Raw genomic sequence first — 14,594 nt, forward strand, 5'->3', positions numbered from 1 at the left:
ACTGTTTTAAGAATATATGTATATATATATATATATATATATATATATAAAAGTATTTATTTCTGGCGACGACCTTATCAAAAACAAAACTCGTCACCCGCTGTGTGAACGACCAAATAAATATGCACAAATAGTTCGTTTCTTGAAACGTAGCCTTATTTGAGTGTCAGAATATTATTTTTATTATAAAAAATCAACGTAAACCCAGCCGGATATAAATTTATATAAAACGAGAGCAAAACATCAGGAAGTAACGAAAGCGTCCTCGACTTTATCTCAACGGCACGTCGGAAAAACTATAACAATAAAGCGCTTTAAACAATACTTTTCATAACAGATAAAGCGCAATCGAGCGCTGTAACAACAAATCTTCAGTCAGAGATAAGTTGTATAGTGCCCCAACCGGCTTCAATGTCGACCTACAGTTGTCACAACTCGAAACTAATTATCATACAATAAAGGCACAATAAAACTAATAAAAAATCAATTAAATTCCGATAATATTTATCAACATATATAATAGTCTGAGCTACACAAATATAGATCTCCGTACATACAATTTCAAATTGTATAAGCAATTTCTGTTCTTATATGCGGTAGTTTGAAACGCTCTGGATCTCTGCCAATGTTATTCCACCTCTACATCATAATGCAGTTTTGCGTTATCTGAATTGTACAAACGAATTTTAAAGGTCAAACGCGGGTTGGAAATAGTTCGGCATAACATCGATATCATTCGTTATATTTAATATCAACATGTAATAAGTAACTCTGTTCTTATTATTGTCAGCTAAAAAGGCCTTCGTAGCCTATTAAGATCATTAAACTAAATAACTAAATGTCTGGTTCACTCGCGGACCAATAATAATGATTTAGACATATTATTAAGAAGAATGACAGGAATTATTCTTTTATTGTGTAGTCATTTAATTTATTATATTATATATAAGTATGCATAATTTCAAATAGAAAATATATAGCGGGATCTGAACCTGTTAGATCCGGAGTATTACTTTGAAGCCGCTCTACCAACTAAGCTGTCGTGCCTTGACGTATTTTTAGGAATTTAATGACATTGATTTGAACATGTTGTAATGTAATAGCTTTTTAATACACTTCAAATACTTCTGCTACTTATTATAGATAGATATCTATCTATCTATCTATCTATGTATCTATTTAGACGTATTATCTAGATATACACATCCCGGATTGCAGATAGCTGTACATATTACGCGTGCCAAAAACGTAAAATACAAGTCCACGATATTGAATTCTAAATATAAACATCCTCTTAGAAATAATAATGTCTTCACAAAGTCAATACATGGATGGCAATTGAAAAACTAATTGGCGCAGATTGAAGGTGACACACACATAAAGGCTGGTTACATTATGATGAGGCTCTCGCATATAGCTATTAAATTAATTACAGAACTTAATATACATACAAACATAATGTAGACAAAACTATTATTACATAATGAAACTATTTTGTTTTAATTTGAATAGATGATTTTTCAAACACGATATCATTAAAATGAAATTTATACAAATTGCAGATGCAGATAAAGTACCAACACTTTATATAAACCCTATACTATATGTTCATTAAGATATATTTGCATATAAATAAGTTGTTATTGAGCAATTAAATTCATAAGCGAAAATAAATTTGTCAGAAACAGCTGATCGTAAAATTTATGAAAGAAGGATAACACAAGTATGTACGACATGAGATGTGTTTGTACATACATACATATTAATCGCTGTAATATAGCAATCAAACCGAAAAACCACAAAAACTTTGCATCGACCAGATTTTGTTTTTCATATATTTAAAATATGATGAATAATTATTGTCTATCGAGAAAGGAAATAAACAGAAAAATTACAATGACAATTTTACAACCACCGGTCGACTTTATTTTTATATAGTAAACTTTTATTATTATATAAAATTGATAAGATACTAATAATCTTTGTTTATTAGAAATAACAATTGACTTATCATTAAAAAAAAACACAATTAGACCTTTCAAGGAGATTGAAATGAATGCATAACTATCACACAGTCTGCTTATTACAAGTTCGCATCGTCACTCAATACGGAACGTTAATAGTTTTTCATTAATTCCTCGCAGTATAGTAGGTTATTTAATCAGTAACGTGAAACGTCTCGGATGCGGTGTTACGGTACAAAACCTGGAATAAGCATACTTTGACTTGTAAGATACGATGAGGAGAAAGTTCTGTTGAATACAGAAGTAGAATAATAACAACGTTGTTACATTTCAAAGAAATTAAACCTTATCAATGATTCAAACAATCGTCGGCTTTTCGAGTCCGGTGTCCGGTTACAGCGACCTCACATATAAAACATTTAAATGCACAATCAATAGGTTTAAAGTTGGGAATATTTGGTGTCGCGGCTCGACTGGTACAAGACAGATTTTATGAATGAAGCTTTCTGTTCTCTTAGACGTAACATTTACGTTCGAAATACAATAAACCTTTGTATATTAATATTATATATTACATAAAATTATATGTTATGATCATAAAGGGTCTGTTTGTTTGAATACTGTGATACTAATTCAGGGAATTCACAAACCGCGAGGATATTAGTTTTTTTTTTAACTAGATTCCATTGAAGCGTGTCGCTGCTTCTCTATATGAAACAATTACAACATCACAGCCGTAACCTTTGAAGCACGTACAGGATATAATGAATGCGAATTGATTAGCAGACTAAGTCTGTTAGAGGCAATTAACGCTTCAGCCCTCACAGTCAGAGCTGGCTATTGGTCAGGTATTACCAACTATTACCGCCCGATAACAAATATAAAGAAATATCGTTGCTCTAATTAACCTGTTTGGAAGTCAACGACTAAGCCGGAACCTAAATACATTAGGGAATTCCCGTTCGGACCCTCTCACTTTTATCGTCATGACGGATTGGTCGCAGGTGCAATATATAGTATCGGCTTCACCCACTTCAAAATAATTACATTTTACTAAACTTATAAATATTTTTTATTAATGTAAATATAATATCACGATTTCAAATATAAGTATATACATGTATATACGTAATGTTGGGATTTTTCGTATTTATTAACCAGGATGTATGTGAAATAATAGATAGTGATATCAAAAAGGAAAATTACTTCTTAACTAAATTAAACATATATATTTTTATATTTCTTAACAATTCTACTGGAACGGATATTGAGTGGAAAAAACGATGTCTTTTTAAGATAAAAAAAGTTCTATACTTTTCTTTATAATGATTATCTTATCAAAGACTATTCGGTTCATACAAAGTAATTTTATCTTTTCATGAATATTATTTTAAAATGTGATAATTGGTTGTGTTGATTATTTTACTGTTATTATACAGAAACGTCTCTATAATGACATGTTCATGTCACAGTCATTATAAACGTGGCAGCCATGTATGTACTCAAAACACTTTGAGAGCAACAGCTATAGAACTCTATAAGATCACTTGCAGGTAATGATTGGCAATTTGCCATAATTTAGTTACGTTAACATTACTCTTACGTTACTATAAACCGCTCACATTCCGCTTATAAATTTTGTCTATTTTAAATCTGACCTATATTGCTAACAGTAATTTATTCTAGATGTTGTTTTAAATATAGACGGTTCAAGCGTCGCATTTTCGTATATTGAATTTGAAAATGTTATAAAACTTTTTAATTATTAGTTATGTAATTTGTAATGGTGAATTTCAAAGGATTCGAACGTTGTTCTGCCTTTCATATAAAGTAAAATGATCATAGCATTCCATCTAAATTTTGTCTTGCAGTTATTCAAAAATGATTAATGACTTATGTATTCAAGGTTTTTTTTGTGTGCTAATGTTTGACCTTAAAAATCATTTGAGCTGGTATCAACAACGACAGAAAAAGATTCAAGGGTTTTGGATTCAGTATACACAACAACGTACTCTATCAACGTAACGTAATCAGTCCATAATAATTCTGGGAATATCTAATTATGGAAATAACATCATAAAAACCACAAGATACAATTTTAATAGATGTAATAAATTAATAATTACTGTGAATCGGGAAATCATAAAAAAAATACAGTCAATTATAATAAAATATTAATAAATAATAAAAATAGTGTAAAAGCAAACAACTTGTTCTTAATTCAAACCATTTCATGAACCTTCAACTTAAAGTCCGGCCTCGTTCAAGCTCACACTAACCTCTGCCTACATCCTGTATAAACGGCTCCAATGTTTAAACACGATATCCGACACGCTCACCTCCATTATACGTCTAATCACTTAGTGGTTAAATCAAATAGATATTAATTAATTGTTCTAATAACTATTTGATGACTAAATACATTATAAAACATCACATCAGTACATTAAAATGGCTTAAACTGAGTTCTATACACGCTGTATATATATCTATGTATTATAAATGCGACCGAAAAATTCGTTTATTTCTCTTTTATACTTATACTTCGTTAATATTCAGGACGAATTTAATGTTTGCGATCTTTGAAATGTGATTTTAAATTAGTTAAAACCAAAAAAATAAATTAAATCATATAAGTATAAAAATATATAAAACAACTCCTACTATTATAATTTCACATATATCATTAGAAAAACAGATTTCGATTCAAGTTTATCTTAATGCTTGTACCATAGTGCAGCCTTTGATTTTTTTATCACACTCATATACTATAGTGTATTTTTGATCAGTTGTTTAGTTAAATTGTATGTAGCACTTTATAGAAGCAATTCGTATTTAATGGCATCGAAACTAAACGGAACTGCTTCTCGGAGCTCCGAATATAAAACGTGAATACAATGACGCGATGACCTCAAGAGCCTCAAGTCACACGCGCTGGGCCACTTTACTGTCCAAAGGACACGCTTTCACCTCTCCCATGTATTAGAATTTTCATTTATATAACACCAATAACATTTAAATGAAACTGATATAATTTCGGATATACTACGCGGATTTTATTATTCTAAAACTACGTAAACCCGACGTTTCGGTTACTTTTCAGCAACCGTGGTCACGGACAGACGAGATGTGAATGTCTGCCAATAACTTTTATTGCTTATATTTAATAGACATCACTTATGATATAAATTTTAAACATTACCAATATCAAGTGAGACGTATGAAATCTCAAGACGTAGTCGGATTCAGTTAGAGGAAATGTATATCCTTGTATTTAAAAATGCCTGTTTCTATACAAATTATATGCATGAAATATAAACTACTTATACCTAGAAATAATATTGGGTCATTGTTTTATAAACATACAGTACAGATATATAATTATATAACAATTTTGTTCTGTACGAATTTCATTAGATAATAATAATAATTACGTCACACGTGTCTAACAATAAGATGTTTTAAAATGTTTACGTAGTGAAGGAATCCTTGCAATAGTGGTAATATATTTTTCTTACGTAAAACACCTTGTTCCTTCCACAGATGCTATTGATTGGTATTAATTTACATTAATTACTATAAATCGATTGCTTTTTATTTTCTTACATCACAATAATATCTCGTTTTATTGTAATTTATAGAGTAGCTTCGGTATAACTTATTTGCATGTATGGAGATGGAATATGTTGGCGTCCATTGATGTGAATACAAATTTCAATTTTATTACTTAGAACATAAAGTTGATTTTTATTACGATTCGATTACGCAATGTTATATATATACTTATTATATATGTAGGGGATGTATTTTATATATTTAAATAAATTTTAATTCTTCAAATAAGCATATATACAAACGGTCTAATGATTCAAAAAGTTTCTTTTACATTCTGAAATGCAATGCAACTTGTGTTTTTGAATAATCAAACTCATTTTAAATAAAAAACATATGTTTTATAATTATTTTAAATACAATAGTGTATTCCGATTTCCAAAGACGAATACACGAGTAATTTTGAATATATTTAGATAAAGTAAATATAAAATCAAAATATATATTAAATTTATATTTACAAAATCAATGTTTCAAACATAAGCTGTCCATATAAAACGTAGAAGTTATTACAATGAACTAGTTTCGTGGCTAGAAAACAAAATGCAATTTTTGATCAGTGTTGCCACCTGCATATTTCTCTTTCAATTTTGGGGTAATTTCAACACAAATTTTAGTTTCATATCTTATGAGGTTTACAAGATTATGGATAATGTAATTAGAGACGAGAATCTATAAGCAATTTTATAGAAAATGTAATGATTAATATTATATGGAATAAATGTTTGGTTAAGATAATGCGATAATGACAAGGTACTATGTTTAACAGCGACCTGCAACCCCTACCCCGAGTTTTCACGTCGAAAATAAATAATCAACTAAATCCTCACACATGTTAATAAAAACATTTGTTATGAATGAAAAACTCGACCCTGCCCGTTTAGTATGACGGTACGCACTCGTGGTAAGATTGCAGGTTACTTAACCAGAACACAAACAGTACTGTTACATCACAGTTTAATCCGATTTCTGTTAAATGAGATTATGCCACGTACATCTTTTGCCAGCATTCTTTAGACAGGGAGTTCGCGGTATTTTTCCTGTAATTTCTTATTTATATTGCATTTTCCTTATAATTAATATCTACTATATTTTGCTATGTTAGTGTTCATATTTCCTGTAGGAAAATCCTTATTTTTGTAAGCAAAGGTTTAGATTTGGTTCCAATCATACAAATGGTGGACATATTTCTAGTAAAATATTCTTCTTATAAATGCCATAATGCAATTAAAAGGATGTAAAGAAAGCGTTAAATTATTTGCTTTATTCTATACAAGTCATAAAAACATCCGACATTTTAAAACACAAGTCATCATTTGTGCTAATGCCCTAACACTGAGGTTATAAACGACTGCCAGTAATTAACATTATTAAAAAAAAAAAAAGAAACGATGAAAAAAAATATTCAGCTTCGACAGATTATAAAATAAATAAATAAATGACAGTTTGATGGCGTGTTTTTGTTTTTTATGTTTCACGAGTTCCAAACAACGCCCACGTGTGACCTTGACCAACGAACCATTTCGATGGCCACATAGCCATTCCGAAATTTTAAATATTAACGCCCATAATCAATGTTGGCACTTCACACATTTATGTATCAACTATGCATGGAGGGCGGAGAGGCTAGTTAATAATTCAAGATATTGCTCTATAATAATGGGTTTCCTACCGTCCTTGGAAAACCAGCGCAAGCCATAGAAATCTTTTTCTATAGGAAAATAAAAATATACTAATATTCAAAAATAAGTTATTGTGCACCCGTTATCGCACGCTTGGATGAACAATGTGTTCGGACGGATGATTGTGAAATAATGCTTAAAATACTTCGTATCGTGTAAATTTAATATCATTATTAATATATATATATTATATAATGTATTCACATTTTATGTATTCCCTTCCACTAGCATTCCACTACTTACTGTATGAACAGTCCACCTTACTCAAATACTTAGAGACACATTTCTATGATTTTAAATTATTTTTTTTTAACACCCACGCTTATTTTTTTATTGGTAGGTAGGTATTTTTTTATTGGTAATAGTATGTTTACAAAGCTTTAGAGTACGTCTTGAAGGATTATTTACGGTTTGTTTAGAACAATGTTGCAAGTCACTGATTGATAAAAAAAAAATTGTTTAGAGCTCTTACAATAAATATTATCTTTCCAGCTTACAGTGGATTTATGACCGGATGTATTAAGTCACTCGCTGATATATATTTGACATATTTCATACCAATCATATTTGTACATCATTACACTAAAGACTTAATCGACTGACACGTCTACAGTTTCCAATATTACCGTTGTAGCTGCAACGGTAAAGACACGTAAGAAAAAAAAAAAAAACATTCACAATGAAAACTCTCCTAAAAAATAATACACGTTCTTTATTTTGATTATTTTGTAAATAATAATACAAACACGAACCAGTGTTCGTGTAAAATTGATTACAGCAAGAATAATTTATAGAGCCAATCTTTGAATCAATGGAACTAGTTACTATAACCTTTGTACTTAATATTTATTAATGCATTTTCTTTACTTCCGTGGTTCTCGTGTCATTGTCAATATTTAATACAGCGACTTATTAAACGCGTGGACTTTCCTGAATGCTTAATTAAGTTTCGTTGTATTGGTTGTTCGTAACACTTCAATATGTTTGATAATGACTGACGGGTTGTAACTTGCATGTAACCTCGTGTCTACAATCTTATCTTAAATCTATACAAATATCATTATCGTTGTAATCTAAGCCTTTAGGTTTGGTACGAAAGACTGTTACTGAGGTGGTGTATTCACCGCTTACGTCAATTTTATGAACAAAAATGTCAAAAATTGCCTTTTATATAGATAACACGTTATATTACTTGTGGTTTTAGAATCAAAGGGACTATACTTTAATCTAATCTAATATTTATAACTAAATACAAATAAATCACTGTAACTTCCAATGAGTCATAGAATATTCATTAACTCCTGTATATATGAAATTAAAACTCGTTTCTTGGAAAAGAATCGCATTTCCAGTAAAAGTATGACAAGTTTTTGAAATACTAAGGTTTAGGTTCGCGTGTTATGTGTACCTTATGTGTAATAATTTTCATTAGAACACTATCCGCTTGTCATAGTAACTATTTAATCAACTTATATGGGTTCACATCATTTTTTGGCTGCAATAACTTATATGTCATAGTAAAATTTGTACATATATATAAATATTATAAATATACCAGACAATTATATTAAAAAAATATAGCTTTTTTAAGTTATCTACTCGTAAAAATCGTAACAAATTATTATATTATACATTAGTTATAGACTGATATAAGCTTACGAATAATCCTACGTATAATGAGGTCATTGACAGTGGTCTTAAATTCATTCATATTAATGGTTTCTCGTCTCACAATATGTTAGTACGTTGTAATCGAGAAACTATAAAAATCGTGTTTACTTTACTTTTTGTAACTAACCTGGACCTTGGATATATATTTGCTTTGGTACAAAATGTAATAGTGTTATAAACGCAACAACCTTATAAATTCTTTCAACGAATACGGTTTTTTCTTAATTTCGATTATTGAATGGCGCTAATGTAAATAGATTAATTATACATCTTAAAAATATGATTATAATTAACATGTATTAGTGTATAATCTGTCGAACTTTAAATTAAAAACTCATTCAATATTGGATTTATATGACAATTCATTACCACTAATAATAATAAAAAAAAAACAAATGTTCCATAAAGTCTTAGTCATAATGTTTATGACATCCGACTAACGAAACTAGCACATTCGGATCCGGCCTTCAAAATTTTACACGCACTTAATCCAATACAAGCAAACTAGTATGTTTGAAGGATTATCATATATGGATTTGACGTAAACAATTTTGTATACACAGAAAACGTCGAGCCATTTTATAACGTCAACATAAAGAAAGGTATTTCAGTAGTTCTTTGAAAAAAATTACTAATTACATTAAAAATTAATTAATAAAGTATTAGCAAGTTATAGGAAAAGTCGCAAAAAATCCTTTTATATACATTGGGTAAATAAAAATGTAAGGATTTCTTTTTTAATATTTTCTGTTATCTGTACATTGTCATATATTGCACGAAGTGTTAGAATATGTTTATAACCCGGGATTTACACTGGCGTACGATTCGCGAGACGAGGCACGAGCACATGGTGACAGTATAAATAGGCGATCGAGAGTGTAAATTATCGTTCTTATTACTAGCGCATAGAGACTAAAATCGTTTGTAATTAATACTCTCAAGCAACTATTTAAACTGTCACCTTGCGTTTCGGCTCGTGCCTTGTCTCGCGACTCGTACGCTAGCGTAAATTCCGGGTTAGATTTACCGATAGACGCTATAAAAGCTTTGTAAAAGATAACCTATAAGTACTGTATGAGATCCGTGTTATATATATATAAGTAGTGAAAGTTTGAGGTAGAACATAAGATATATCAATAAATTGCTTGGTTATGCAAATTAGAACGCTCTTACTAGACTGGAAACATGATAGAGAAAACCTTTAAGACAAGTTTGTGTCGTCACACTTCATACGGAACGTTTCCAGTATTTCTTTCAAAGTCTCACGGTCTCACGCTCATGGCAGTATTATATTAGGAACGGTTCGTATGTATTGGCACTATGAAAACTTGTGGTAACGTTACTGATACAGAATAGTACCTATTACGATTTGCTTAGATAGGACTTTAATTAAGCGGATAGTAATTATAACATTCACTAACAAATATTTACAAATATTTTGCAATACTTTAGTTTATAAAAAGATTTAAGGGATTAAGTAGTAGCTCAAGTCTGTGGATTCAGTCACATGTTGAAGCCACAGAACTAAAGGAAGACCTTTAAAATATATGTAAAAATGGCGCGAAACGGTTCGTTGTGTTTTTAAATACAGAACATATAACATTTTTTTTTACATTTTATCGTTAAAGTAAATTAAATAATTATTTACCCATTAGGCTTATCAACTTTATCAATAACGTATTTAAAAGATACCAACTATTTACAAATTACTTCCAACTTTTATAGATGATGAACGATTAATAACTTTAATAGTTAATAACTCGATTAAAACTCGCAGTAAATAATATTTAAAAAGATCATACGTCACAAACAATACAGACATGAATAATATCATAGTGTGATTTGGAAGCCTGTATTAATAATCATGTACAAGAGCAGCCATTTTAAAATGTAACTCAATACAAATAAGGTTGTATTTACAATGTTGGTATATTGTAAGTTCTTAAAAGTAAAGATTCTTGTGCAATATATTTTTCATTCTTTAATATTTCCTATGTGGTGTTTAGAAGAAACTTTGTATTCTGTTTTAAGTGAAATTCAAACAATAAGTGACAAAGACTTAAAAATAATACAAGAGAATAGAAAGGAAAATTGTTTGTAAGTACTCACTTTTTGTAAACCCTGCAGAATGAATTATTGATCCTCTTATCGGAGAGATGTCTCCGACGGTCTTCGAACAAGTCCTTTATAGCGGTCACTCCGAGCACAAACAACACTGGTAGCATCGCAACTTCCTTGCCAAAAGCGTTGATGGCCGGCACCCAATTTAATAACACAATAAATATAAAGTAAACATTGGCAATCCTATGAAACTGTTCGAATAAGTTTTTTGGTAAGAAGGAGAGCAATGTGTATTTAGTAGTCCTGATTTTGTTGTTGCACCTTTGTCCATTCGGGTGATCTTTAGGTGGTGTCTTGTCTGGTACCAGATGGTTTGGGATAACAATGAGATGTCTGTTATCAACAGCCGGTTGTTGGCGGCGCATGAGCCAGAACACAGCTCTACGCCACGGCGCTACCACTGAGGCTCGCCGGAGGGTGTAAATGGAGTCCGACCTCGAAGCCTGGCGGGAGTGATGACCTTTCACCGACGATAGCCGTGGCTGAGCACTTGTTGGAACTGGTTCCCGATGACCTGGTGGTAGTATAAAGTCAGTGCGACTACCGGTCCGACTGTGGCCGGGGCCGGGGGCAGCGCGCTGGCCTTCTCCAATCTGTCCGTGTGACAGAGCGCGCTGGTGCCCTCGCATTGCCGATTTGAGTGGCGGCCGTGTGCTGGTCGGTCCGGCCAACATTGGCTGTCCTCCATGACTGATGGATCTCGAGTGTCCTTTCACTTTCGGAAAAAGGTATGTTTGTTCTGGCGCCCCTGGCAAACTCGGTACCGAAGGAGTTTCTCCACTTCCTTCTGTTGACATTTTTATTCATTTGAAGGTCTTTCAGCTCCTTTTCCGGTCTCATTTAAAATCTCGGTATCTAACACACCTGAATGTTTATTATTTTTCTGCCGATGCTCTCAATATAACTTGGAAGAATGTTTCGTAAACCTGTAGCATATGGTTTGAAATCATCTGATCATTATTTCACACATTCCTAACGTTCGACTTCGCAAATACACTCAAACTGTCATTCGAATTTAAAAGCAATAAAATTAAATTCATTGTATTCGTATAAAGAAGTTGGAATAACAGTGACCGTCTCGAAAAATACAATCATATGGGAAGTGTGCACAAGACAAACTCAAAAATAAGCAAATAGTCCAACCGACTGACTGACACAACTGACAATGACACGATCACAATTTTTAGTGAGGTTGTCAATGCACTGAAGTTGTCAAAGATGCAAGTGTGAATGTCACACCCTCGAAAACTAAAGTACTTACTACACTTATAGTCATAAATACTAATAAAAAAGTTACCTCACATTTTTGTATATAATATATGCTGTGTTGTTTTGTTGCAAATTTATAAAAAGTTTTTATAACAAAAAATAATTATTTAAGTTTTTTGTATTGAAATTAAAAAATATATCTTTAAGATTATCAAATAGCAAATCCTTTAAAAAAATATATAATTTTGGTATGTCACATATAAACATGATCTATGTTATGTAAAAGTAATTTTAATCTGTGTACTTTTGCAAAATTTAATAATGTTGGCATTACCTAAAAATCAACTCGTCGACGTCACCGTGTCCGACATAATCGGTTTCTTTAACTCCCGACATTTTGACGTTTTCCTCTAATATTTTATCTTACAAGAACTAGTTAAAACACATCAAACAACTATGGATGAAGAATATGACGCGATCGTTTTGGGTACCGGCCTTAAGGAATGCATTCTAAGTGGAATGTTATCGGTGTCGGGAAAAAAGGTTTTACACATTGATCGTAATAAGTACTACGGTGGTGAATCGGCATCAATTACTCCATTAGAAGAATTGTTCGCGAAGTTTAACGCACCTGCACCTGATGAGACCTACGGCCGAGGTCGCGATTGGAATGTCGACTTGATTCCAAAATTTCTGATGGCCAATGGCTTATTGGTAAAACTACTGATCCATACGGGCGTCACCCGGTATTTGGAGTTTAAATCTGTAGAAGGGAGTTATGTATACAAAGGTGGTAAGATATCAAAAGTGCCGGTCGATCAAAAGGAGGCGTTGGCTTCTGATCTGATGGGAATGTTCGAAAAGAGGCGTTTCCGAAACTTCTTAATTTATGTTCAAGATTTTCAGGAGGAAGACAGTAAGACCTGGAAAGACTTCGACCCCAGTACAGCTAATATGCAATCCCTCTATGACAAGTTTGGTCTAGATAGGAACACGCAAGATTTTACTGGCCATGCACTGGCTCTTTATCTGGATGATAATTATTTGCAGCAGCCGGCCATCCAGACTATCCGTCGCATAAAGTTGTATTCTGATTCCCTTGCCCGGTATGGAAAGTCTCCCTATCTATATCCAATGTATGGATTGGGTGAACTACCTCAAGGTTTTGCACGGCTTTCAGCCATTTATGGAGGCACCTACATGTTGGATAAGCCCATTGATGAGATAGTTCTTGGGGAAGGAGGTAAAGTCATTGGTGTACGTTCTGGCAATGAAATCGCCAAATGTAAACAAGTCTACTGTGACCCCAGTTATGTTCCTGAGAGGATTCACAAAAAAGGAAAAGTTATTCGGTGCATATGCTTGTTAGATCATCCCATTACCAACACAAAAGATGCTTTGTCTACCCAGATTATCATTCCTCAGAAGCAAGTAGGAAGAAATTCCGACATCTATGTTTCCTTGGTTTCTTACACCCACCAGGTGGCTGCTAAGGGTTGGTTTATTGCTATGGTTTCGACCACTGTTGAGACTAATGACCCAGAGAGTGAAATAAAACCTGGTCTAGACCTGTTGGGTCCAATTAGACAAAAATTTGTCTCCGTGTCTGACTATTATGAGTCTACTGATGATGGAAGTCAAAGTCAAATCTTTATTTCAGAATCATATGATGCGACTACGCACTTTGAAACCACTTGCTTAGATGTCCTAAAAATTTACAAACGCGGTACTGGAGAAGATTTTGATTTCTCTAAAGTGAAACTGGAATTGGGCGAAGAGGAGCAGTAATAATTGTTCTCATTTGTATATTGCTTGTTGAAATTCATATTTGTTTATAACGGCGAACATGTTCATTAGGGTTTCGGAAATTATGAATTTGCGCTTAATTATTTTGCCGCAGAGTTAGTTCAGTAGAATGCTCTGTAATGCGATACTCCCAGCATCTATTATTTTTACCAAACTCCAAACGTAAGAATTGTTATCTATAGGATATTTTCATCTTCTAAGGATGCTTTTATAATGTTTTAAGATTTCAAAGGCATGTAATGATCTGCACAATGAGGTGTTCAGTTAAACTGCATTTTGATGCATTCCATTCTGGTATTTGATCAACTTGTAACCATATCATAATAAGTAAAATGTCAATGTACGAGTGCTCATTATACTCTCAATGTTCTGTGTAAGATCATGAATAAAGTTCATTATAAAAATACAGGTCTTTAGATAATATACCTCACATTTCTATGAAGTGGTAAGAAAAATAAGAACATTCAAGTTTATACTCTAATAAATTCACATTGGCATAAACTAAATTTAATCTGAGCGCAAATAATTA

The 14,594-nt window shown here is 32.1% G+C and overlaps 2 protein-coding genes across 3 annotated transcripts in view; one reads left to right on the forward strand and one right to left on the reverse strand.

Annotated features, from left to right (window-relative positions):
• Positions 1-12,221, reverse strand: part of LOC116766491 (phospholipid-transporting ATPase VD) — a 33,303-nt gene extending 21,082 nt beyond the window's left edge. For both annotated transcript variants that reach the window (XM_032656352.2, XM_032656351.2), the window contains exon 1: positions 11,039-12,221. In XM_032656352.2, coding sequence (XP_032512243.1) covers positions 11,039-11,847 — 809 coding nt within the window. In that variant the 5' untranslated portion in view covers positions 11,848-12,221. The remainder of the gene's footprint in view (positions 1-11,038) is intronic.
• A 365-nt stretch (positions 12,222-12,586) lies between these two features.
• LOC116766142 (rab GDP dissociation inhibitor alpha) lies at positions 12,587-14,469 on the forward strand. Its single transcript, XM_032655841.2, has one exon. The coding sequence runs from the start codon at positions 12,716-12,718 to the stop codon at positions 14,045-14,047; it is 1,332 nt and encodes a 443-aa protein (XP_032511732.2). The 5' UTR covers positions 12,587-12,715; the 3' UTR covers positions 14,048-14,469.
• Positions 14,470-14,594: the final 125 nt, after the last annotated feature.

This window comes from Danaus plexippus, chromosome 15, assembly GCF_018135715.1.
Source record: "Danaus plexippus chromosome 15, MEX_DaPlex, whole genome shotgun sequence".
Taxonomy (NCBI): domain Eukaryota; kingdom Metazoa; phylum Arthropoda; class Insecta; order Lepidoptera; family Nymphalidae; genus Danaus; species Danaus plexippus.

Excerpts from the sequence above, each read along its gene's own strand:
- LOC116766142 (XM_032655841.2), top strand. The coding sequence starts at position 12,716 with ATGGATGAAGAATATGACGCGATCGTTTTGGGTACCGGCCTTAAGGAA.